The sequence below is a fragment of the Gopherus flavomarginatus genome, chromosome 18 (genome assembly GCF_025201925.1).
Source record: "Gopherus flavomarginatus isolate rGopFla2 chromosome 18, rGopFla2.mat.asm, whole genome shotgun sequence".
In the NCBI taxonomy this organism is placed as follows: domain Eukaryota; kingdom Metazoa; phylum Chordata; order Testudines; family Testudinidae; genus Gopherus; species Gopherus flavomarginatus.
The window spans coordinates 23992778-24001726 of NC_066634.1; the positions used below are offsets into that span (position 1 = coordinate 23992778).

Sequence of the window (8949 nt, forward strand, 5' to 3'; positions counted from 1 at the left end):
CGGCTGCCCGGGTACGAGGGGACGCGAGACGGGAGCTCTTAGCACAGAGGAAGTTTATTGACCCGCCAGGCCCCAGGGCCACTTGGCTCCAAGGCCGAGCCGGATTTCCCAGCCCCCTGTGTAAAAGCACGATGGGCGCTGCCCCCGACTAGCCTACGTGTAACAGAGCCTGGGGCCCGGGGGCTGCCCAGCGTGGGACCGGATCTGCCCTGGTTCAGACCCCCCGCGAGTCCCCCCTGGCTGGCAGGCAGACGCAGGGTAGATGGTGCCGCTCGCCCGAGTCTCCCAGCTGCGGCCGAGCTCCGTGCCCAGCCTGCGCAGTGAAGTGGCTCCCTGCCCCTGCCTGGGGGCAGCTCCCTCCAGCTCCAGGGACAAGCTGTCCCCTCCCTGCCCACCGGGGCCACGGGCGCCCCGACTCTGGGCTGGGGAGGCCGCAGGCAGGACAGCGAGGGGACCCGCCAGCCTGCGGGAGGGGAGGAGATCCCGGAGATGGGGTTTCCGTGACGCCTGGGGGGGCACTCTGTCCGAGCTAGGAATTCCCGCTGCCCCAGTGACCGCGCCCCCAGGACTTGCTCACGCCCGGGGGAAATCGAGGCAGGTGCTGGGTGCTCCCTGGTGCAGGAGGGGGCGGGGTGTGCAGGCTCCCCCCCCCGCGGGGCGTCACTTCTCGAAGTGCTCCAGGGGGTAGTGCTCCCCGTAGAGCCGGAGGTGCCGCGCCAGCGCCTCCTGCTGCTTCTGCAGGTGCAAGGGCATCTCGCAGTACACATCCGAGAACAGGTGCTGCGGGCTGGGCTTCAGCTTCCGCTCTGCCTGCTCAAAGGCCTCCATGACCTGGACGGAGGAGGCAGCGTTAGCCAACGCCCTGCTCCGCCCACTAGCCCCCACTCCCCTCCCCGAGCTGGGCAGGACCCAGGCGTCCTGGCTCCCATGTGCCCTGCTCCGCCCACTAGCCCCCACTCCCCTCCCCGAGCTGGCCAGGACCCAGACGTCCTGGCTCCCATGTGCCCTGCTCCGCCCACTAGCCCCCACTCCCCTCCCCGAGCTGGCCAGGACCCAGGCGTCCTGGCTCCCATGTGCCCTGCTCTGCCCACTAGCCCCCACTCCCCTCCCCGAGCTGGCCAGGACCCAGGCGTCCTGGCTTCAATCCCCCTGCTCTGCCCACTAGCCCCCACTCCCCTCCCCGAGCTGGGCAGGACCCAGGCGTCCTGGCTCCCATGTGCCCTGCTCTGCTCAGTGGGCCCCGCCTCCACCTAGAGCTGGGCAGGACCCAGGAGTCCTGGCTTCAATCCCCCTGCTCTGCCCACTAGCCCCCACTCCCCTCCCCGAGCTGGGCAGGACCCAGGAGTCCTGGCCCCCAGCCTTCCCCTCCTCTTAACCTCCAGGGTGCCAGCTCGGGCCTAGCCGGGAGTGGGTCGCTCTCCCCAGCCTCCCTACACCGGGCGCCAGCCGAGCCCCGTGGGCAGCCTGGGCTGAGGGGTCCCGGGGGGGGGACCCCCCTCACTCACCCTCTTGCGGGATTTCTTCCTCCAGCTCTTCTCCTGCTCCTCGTCCCACCAGCCTCGGCCCACCATGTGGTGCCGCAGGCGGGAGATGGGGTGGTCCTGCTTGTCCCAGTAGTTCACCTCGTCCACCGAGCGATAGGCCGAGCTGTCGTCACTCGTGCTGTGGTGCCCAATCCTGGGGGAGGAGGAGGATCAAGGTGTGAGCCCCGCCCCCTATTTGGGCTGCCCCGTCCCATCCCTATGGCCCCGCCCCTGGGCCCCCCCACCTGTAGGTCATGGCCTCGATGAGGAAGGGCTGGTTCTCGGCGATGGCTCGGCGCCGGGCCTCCCGCGTGGCATTGTACACGGCGAAGACGTCGTTCCCGTCCACACGGATGGACATGATCCCGTAGCCGGGGCCCCGGGCCGCTGGGGGTGGAGAGACGCCGCCGGTCACGCGCTGAGCCCAGGGCCAGCCCCTCCCTCCGATTCCCCACCCCGTGCCCAACGGGGGGCTCTGTGCACTGCAGGGTGCTGGGGGGGCCCCCGGGCTCTCCAGCTGCAAACCCCACACAGGAGCCGGGCCGACGCGCCACTGGCTGGTGGCAAAGGAATCGCCCTGGCGAGTCGTTGACTTGAAGTGCCCAGCCATTGCCTTGGCATCACCTGAGACACGGGGCCACCCCTGCCAGGAGAACGGGGTGGGGGGTCGCCCTGGTGACGAGCTGAGTCACCTGACGCAGAGACCCAGCGGTGAGAAGGGAGGAGCTGACCCATGCTGGGGAGCCCAGGACCCCCCCAAATGGTGACTGAGTGAGGGGCACCGCAGGGGGTGTCTGCTGGGCTGGGCGCGGCCTGGCTTCCCAACGGGGGGCAGAGGGGTGGACGGAGGAGTGGGAAGGGGTTGTGCCCCGGGGCTGGGCAGCCGGACAGCGGGCTCCAGCTCTCACTGGAGGGTGGGCGACTGGTCTGCACCCCAAGTGTGTGCCTGGGGACCCCTCAGAGACAAGGCAGGGTCACAGCAGTCTAGTGGGTGGCTGGCACGGGGTGCCGGCCTGGATCTGTGAGCCCCAACTCCCACCACCGGCCCCACACCGATGCCGTCGCCGCGGTACTGCTCTGAGGTGGGCGTGGAGATGGCGTAGCCGTTGTTGCGGCAGAAGAAGAGGATGGGGCACTCCAGGGTGGCGGCGAAGTTGAAGCCGGCGTGGGCGTCACCCTCGCTGGCCGCACCCTCCCCGAAGTAGCAGATCACGGCCCGGCTGGCATTGTCCCGCTTGAAGGCGTAGGCGGCCCCCACGGCTGCGGGCAGAGTGGCAGGGGAGGGGTTAGTGCAGAGGGCTTGGGAGACCGGCCCAGAGCCTCCCTCGCCCCCGGCCAGCCAGGCGGGCAGGGCTCTGCTCTGGGCCCTGTCGTGAGGCTCCACTCTGGAGTAGCAGGGGCTGCGGATTGGGATTAACGGGCACCAAGGGGGCTGGGGGGAGCCCCGGAGCAGGCTATGGGGTCAGGCTAAGGAGTGTCAGCCATGAAACATGGGCTGGCAGACAGCTGGCTGCGTGTCGGCCAGGGCCAGGGTAGCAGGGGCTGCGGGTCGGGAGTGAGGGGCACCAGCAGGGCTGCAGGGGGCAGGGCTGGGCTAGCAGGGGCTGCGGGTCGGGAGTGAGGGGCACCAGCAGGGCTGCAGGGGGCAGGGCTGGGCTAGCAGGGGCTGTGGGTCGGGAGTGAGGGGCACCGGCAGGGCTGGGGAGAGCCCAGGGCTGGGCTAGCAGAGGCTGCGGGTCGGGAGTGAGGGGCACCGGCAGGGCTGGGGGGGCCAGGGCTGGGCTAGCAGGGGCTGCGGGTCGGGAGTGAGGGGCACCGACAGGGCTCGGGGGGCGAGGGCTGGGCTAGCAGGGGCTGTGGATCGGGAGTGAGGGGCACCGGCAGGGCTAGGGGGAGCCCAGTGCTGGGCTAGCAGGAGCTGTGGGTCGGCAGTGAGGGGCACCGGCAGGGCTGGGGGGACCAGGGCTGGGCTAGCAGGGGCTGTGGGTCAGGAGTGAGGGGCACCGGCAGGGCTGGGGGGACCAGGGCTGTGCTAGCAGGGGCTGCGGGTCAGGAGTGAGGGGCACTGGCAGGGCTGTGTGTCTGCCAGGGCTGGGCTAGCAGGGGCTGCGGGTCGGGAGTGAGGGGCACTGGCAGGGCTGTGTGTCTGTCAGGGCTGGGGGGAGCCCAGGGCTGGGCTAGCAGGGGCTGTGGGTCAGGAGTGAGGGGCACCGGCAGGGCTGGGGGGACCAGGGCTGTGCTAGCAGGGGCTGCGGGTCAGGAGTGAGGGGCACTGGCAGGGCTGTGTGTCTGCCAGGGCTGGGCTAGCAGGGGCTGCGGGTCAGGAGTGAGGGGCACCGGCAGGGCTGGGCGCTGGGCTAGCAGGGGGCTCTGGGTAGGGATTTCCCCCCAGGCCCTTTGGGAGGTGGCTGCCGTCCGACAGCCTGTGGGGCACCCGAGGGGTTCAGGGTCTCACCTTGGGGGATCTGCGTGGCCAGCGGGGACGAGATGGTGACGAAGTGCCGGTCTCTGCAGCCGTAGTGCACCGGCATCTGGCGCCCTTTGCTGGTGTCGCTGACGTTGCCGTAGCACTGGGCCATGAAGAGGTCCAGGGGGTAACCCCGGTACATCAGCACGCCTGGGCCCAAGAGAACCGCAGGCAGGTTACAGCAGGGAGGTGGGGTCAGGGACCCCCACCACGGCACCGCCACCCCCAGGGTCAGAGCCACCACACATGGGAGGGGCTGGAAATCAGCAGCAGACCCGCCCTGCTGGGCCTTAGCCGGCGTCCCTGGGCCCCAGGCGGAGGCATCCGTGTGCTCCCCTATGGGCAGGCTGCTTTACACTGCCCCCTAGTGACCAGTGCATGGAACAGCCCCCCCCCGCAGGCTGGGCGGCTGGGACGAGGGGCATTGAACCCAGGCTGACTCGCCCTCACCTGCTTCCCGGTACTGCCCGAACACCAGATCTGCGTCATCCAGCGCCGCGGCGCTGCCCACATGCGTCCCCTCCTCCCCGTAGTTCGTCATGTAAAAGGAGATCCTGCCCTGGAAAAGGAACACGGCATTAGTAACCGTGGGGGTGCAGCGCGAGGAGTGGGCACAGAGCAGTGTCCTCATCATGGTGGGGGAAACAGAGGCACGGAACAGGGAAGTGCCTTGAGCAGGGATACAGAGTTAGCAGCAGAGACAGGAATAAAACCCAGGAGTCCTGGTTCCTAGGCCCCGCCACTCCCCTCCCAGAGCTGGGGAGAGAACCCAGGAGTCCTGGCTCCCAGGCCCGCCTGCTCTAACCACTAGCCCCACTTCCCTCCCAGAGCCGGAGAGAGAACCCAGGAGTCCTGGCTCCCAGCCCCCTGCTCTAACCACCAGACCCCACTCTCCTCCCAGAGCTGGGGAGAGAACCCAGGAGTCCTGGCTCCCAGCCCCCTGCTGTAACCACCAGACCCCACTTCCCTCCCAGAACTGGGGAGAGAACCCAGGAGTCCTGGCTCCCAGCCCTGTGCTGTGGTAAATTAATGCTGCCGCGAGCTAATCGCCCTAAAACACATTAAGGATCCCGCGACGGGGGAAAACATCAGTGAGGACAAGCACCGAGTACCTCAGGCGGGAAGCTGAAATCAAAGGGCCGACTCCGGAATGGGCCAGGCTGGCTGGGAAGTGCCGAAGGCAGCGGGGGCTACAGGGCTCACGCACCGGAGAAGTCGGCACCGCGACACAGCCATGAGCAAGGCGACTCTGGGGAGTGTCACCCGGAGCGTGGGACAGGAGACGGGTCAGAGCCGCCAGGGTGCTCCCCCCCGTCCTCCGCCCCCCAGCCCCGCCGGCACCGCAGCCCCTGAGCCGACACACCTGCCTCTGCGACTCGTACAGGATCCGGTCCATCGTGTTGAGCAGCGTCATGGTCTTGTAGAACTTCAGCACCTGCTCCTGCGAGAGCTGCGGCGGAAGAGGGTGAGGAGCCGGGTCAGCGCGGGGCCTGCCACACCCAGCAATGGTGACACGCTGGGGGCTGCAGGGGTCACCACGGGAGAGCCCGACTCAGCCACGGAGCCCAGACGAGCCCACGCCTGGGAGACGCTGCGATGGCCACGCCAGCCAGGTAGATTGGGGGGTGGGATGGGGAGTTTGCCCCAGGCTGGCAGGGAAGGGGTTAAAACAGCCTAGGGAAGCCTGGGGGGGCAGCCAATCAGAGACGGCTTCGGGGAGCAGCCAATCAGGGCCCAGTGGGCTGCCATAAAAGGCAGGGGCAGGGCAGCAGGGCCAGTTGCTGCAGGGAGCTGGAGGAGAGGGGGCTGCGCCCGGCTGCAGGGAGGCAGCTCCTTGGACAGCCCAGTTGCTGGCAGGGACCAGGGGAGCGGCTGGCCGGCTGCTGGGACGTGCGGGCTGGAGGCCCGGAGAGGAGGGCGAAGGTGCTGGGGCCGCCGAGAACTGAAGCAGCTCTGGTGAAGTTAAGGAGAGGCAGCAGGAGGCTGCTAGCTACAGGGTCCCTGGGCCAGGACCCGCAGTAGGGGGTTGGCCCTGGTGTATTCTCCCCCCACCCCCCCCCAACCACCACCGGCGAAGTGGCTGGACTATAGAACTGGGAGATATTTAAGGGGAGAACACAATGAGAGAGTTAATCCCTGACACGGCCAGCAGGAGGCGCTGCTCTGGTGTGTAAATCCGTCACAAGGGGTCATGGCAATGGCCAGCAGACATTCCAGGGTCCAGCCCCATGCAGGGAGGTGGGGAGCAATGGGGTGAAACGCAGGGGAATAGGGGTAGGAGAACTGTGTTTTAACACGACACTGGGGGACAGACTAGGTGCATCCTGCCCTGCCGTGTGTCCAGCTGTGGGGGACAGCCCAGAGGACAATCCTGCATGGGCGGGGTGGAGGAGATGGGATCTGGGCTCCACCCCACAATCCTGCCAGGGTCTCGTGCTCACCTGGGGATCTTCGTCCGGGTTGATGATCTGCCCCTGCCGGTCCATGACCCGGTAGATGGGGATCCCTGAGATCACATTGGGCTGGATAAAATCCAGCTTGTCCACAAAGTCGGCCGAGGCTCCAGGAAACTGCGGCTTCTCCTCCAGTGAGGTGAACTCCTGCTGCTGCCGGAGTACGTGCTGAGGGGAGGACAGGACCAGGTGAGGCGGGAGAGCATCGCTCTCCTCCATGTGGCACCACGGGAGTGACACGTACCCACCGGGTCCCGCACATGTAGGGACGTGTTGCGGGCTGGGTGCACTCAGGGCTTTGCCAGTGAAGTTGCTTAACCGATTATGATTTGTATTCTTTGTATTGCAGCAGCACCGGGGAGCCCCAGTCATGGGCCGGCCCAACAGGCACCAGGTGCTGCACAAACGCAGAACAAAGACAGTCCCTGCCCTGGGTTTCTAAGCTTAGTAAATCTAAAACTGCTGCATGCACACACCATGGGCGTAATCAGCTGGATATCAACGACACGGGTGCCCCTTTCCCAGCTAGCTCAGGCCTGGAGAAGCCCAGAAGCTGACAGCCAGCCCTTGTTGAAGTTTCCTCCACGAATCAATTTGGGGCGCCCTTCACTTTGGCCACACACGACTCTGCGAGGCGGGTCCGTGGCAGGTGGGGAGCATGACAAGGTTGTGCTAGGAGGCCTGGGGATTTCCGTTCTCTTCGCTAGGCCCCAGAGCCGTTTGAACAGCTGATTAAATCTGTTTTGTGCTTGGATCCGGGGCCCGGGCAGGGTGGAGTGAACAAACACCATGTCCTTGTTTATGTTCCTTCAAGGCCGTGAGGGCTGACACGTCAATCCCCCCGCTCCCGCCAGCTGTCAGCACCCGTCTGCCAGAGCGTGACCAGCCAGCGTCCCGGGAGAACGGCCCACAGTGAACACAAGGACGGGTGCAAGGCGCTGTCATGGGCCCAAGCGGGCGGGTGAGAGCGCCGGGCTGCGGGGCCGCACAGCGCTGGGCAGGGCCCCGGCCAGCTCCGAAAACGTCTCCCTCCCCAGAAGTGGGGCCAATAAGAGGTGTTACCTCACCCCCCTCGTCTCTGCTACCAGCACGGCGTCCGAGACGGGCTCCGGCCCCCTGCCCTCGCCCCCCAGAACGGAGCAGCCAGGGCCCAGCAAACCCTCAGGAACAGGGAACCTGCCCCCTCGACATCCCCCTCACGCCCCCCAGGAAAAGTCAGCTGGGTGCTGGGAAACCCCACAAGCAGGCCTGGCCCTGAGCCCCAACCCTCCCTCCCGTGCCCCCCCCAGCGCCCTCCCCCTTCCGAGCCGGGCCTCAGCCCCCACATCCCCCCCGCAGGAGCGGCCCCACGGGGGGGCCTCAGCCCCCACATCCCCCCCGCAGGAGCGGCCCCATGGGGGGGGCCTCAGCCCCCACATCCCCCCCGCAGGAGCGGCCCCATGGGGGGGGCCTCAGCCCCCACATCCCCCCCGCAGGAGCGGCCCCATGGGGGGGGCCTCAGCCCCCACATCCCCCCCGCAGGAGCGGCCCCATGGGGGGGGCCTCAGCCCCCACATCCCCCCCGCAGGAGCGGCCCCATGGGGGGGGCCTCAGCCCCCACATCCCCCCGCAGGAGCGGCCCCATGGGGGGGCCTCAGCCCCCACATCCCCCCCGCAGGAGCGGCCCCATGGGGGGGGCTCAGCCCCCACATCCCCCCCGCAGGAGCGGCCCCATGGGGGGGCTCAGCCCCCACATCCCCCCCGCAGGAGCGGCCCCATGGGGGGGCCTCAGCCCCCACATCCCCCCCGCAGGAGCGGCCCTACGGGGGGGGCCTCAGCCCCCACATCCCCCCGCAGGAGCGGCCCCATGGGGGGGCCTCAGCCCCCACATCCCCCCCGCAGGAGCGGCCCCATGGGGGGGGCTCAGCCCCCACATCCCCCCCGCAGGAGCGGCCCCATGGGGGGGCTCAGCCCCCACATCCCCCCCGCAGGAGCGGCCCTACGGGGGGGGCCTCAGCCCCCACATCCCCCCCGCAGGAGCGGCCCCGGGGGGGGGGCTCAGCCCCCACATCCCCCCCGCAGGAGCGGCCCCACGGGGGGGGGCTCAGCCCCCACATCCCCCCCGCAGGAGCGGCCCCATGGGGGGGGCTCAGCCCCCACATCCCCCCCGCAGGAGCGGCCCCACGGGGGGGGGGCTCAGCCCCCACATCCCCCCGCAGGAGCGGCCCCATGGGGGGGGCTCAGCCCCCACATCCCCGCGCAGGAGCGGCCCCACGGGGGGGGGCTCAGCCCCCACATCCCCCCGCAGGAGCGGCCCGGGGGGGGCCGGGACCTGAGGCGGGGGGCTCGGAGCCCGCCCGGGACCCAGCGCCCTGAGCCCGCCCCCCGCCCCCCACTCACGGCGGCGCCGAGGCCCCGGGCCCCCCGCGGGCCCCCCCGCAGCAGCCGCTCCAGGCCCCGCCGCAGCCCCCAGCCCGCCGCCATCTTGGAGCGGAAGGCGGGGCTGCCCCGCTGCCCGCCCCTCCCG

At 69.3% G+C, this 8949-nt stretch overlaps 1 protein-coding gene across 3 annotated transcripts; it reads right to left on the reverse strand.

Annotated features, from left to right (window-relative positions):
* Window positions 1-343: 343 nt before the first annotated feature.
* BCKDHA (branched chain keto acid dehydrogenase E1 subunit alpha) lies at window positions 344-8919 on the reverse strand. Of its 3 annotated transcripts, none has more exons than XM_050928562.1 (9): window positions 8823-8919; window positions 6432-6611; window positions 5354-5440; window positions 4441-4549; window positions 3979-4140; window positions 2577-2783; window positions 1769-1910; window positions 1506-1677; window positions 344-831 (listed from the first exon to the last, which is right to left on the reverse strand). In XM_050928562.1, the coding sequence occupies exons 1-9, from the start codon at window positions 8904-8906 to the stop codon at window positions 661-663; spliced, it is 1314 nt and encodes a 437-aa protein (XP_050784519.1). In that variant the 5' UTR covers window positions 8907-8919; the 3' UTR covers window positions 344-660. The 3 variants fall into 3 exon arrangements, with proteins under 3 accessions (XP_050784519.1, XP_050784521.1, XP_050784520.1); XM_050928564.1 differs by lacking the exon at window positions 8823-8919 and adding an exon at window positions 6920-7351; XM_050928563.1 differs by lacking the exon at window positions 8823-8919 and adding an exon at window positions 6688-6874.
* Between the last annotated feature and the right edge of the window lie 30 nt (window positions 8920-8949).

Coding starts and splice junctions, on each gene's coding strand:
- BCKDHA (XM_050928562.1), bottom strand. CDS start 8,906: ATGGCGGCGGGCTGGGGGCTGCGGCGGGGCCTGGAGCGGCTGCTGCGG. Junction 5,441..6,431: donor ACCCGGACGAAGATCCCCAG/GTGAGCACGAGA, acceptor CTTCCGCCGCAG/CTCTCGCAGGAGCAGGTGCT. Junction 4,550..5,353: donor TGTACGAGTCGCAGAGGCAG/GTGTGTCGGCTC, acceptor TTCCTTTTCCAG/GGCAGGATCTCCTTTTACAT.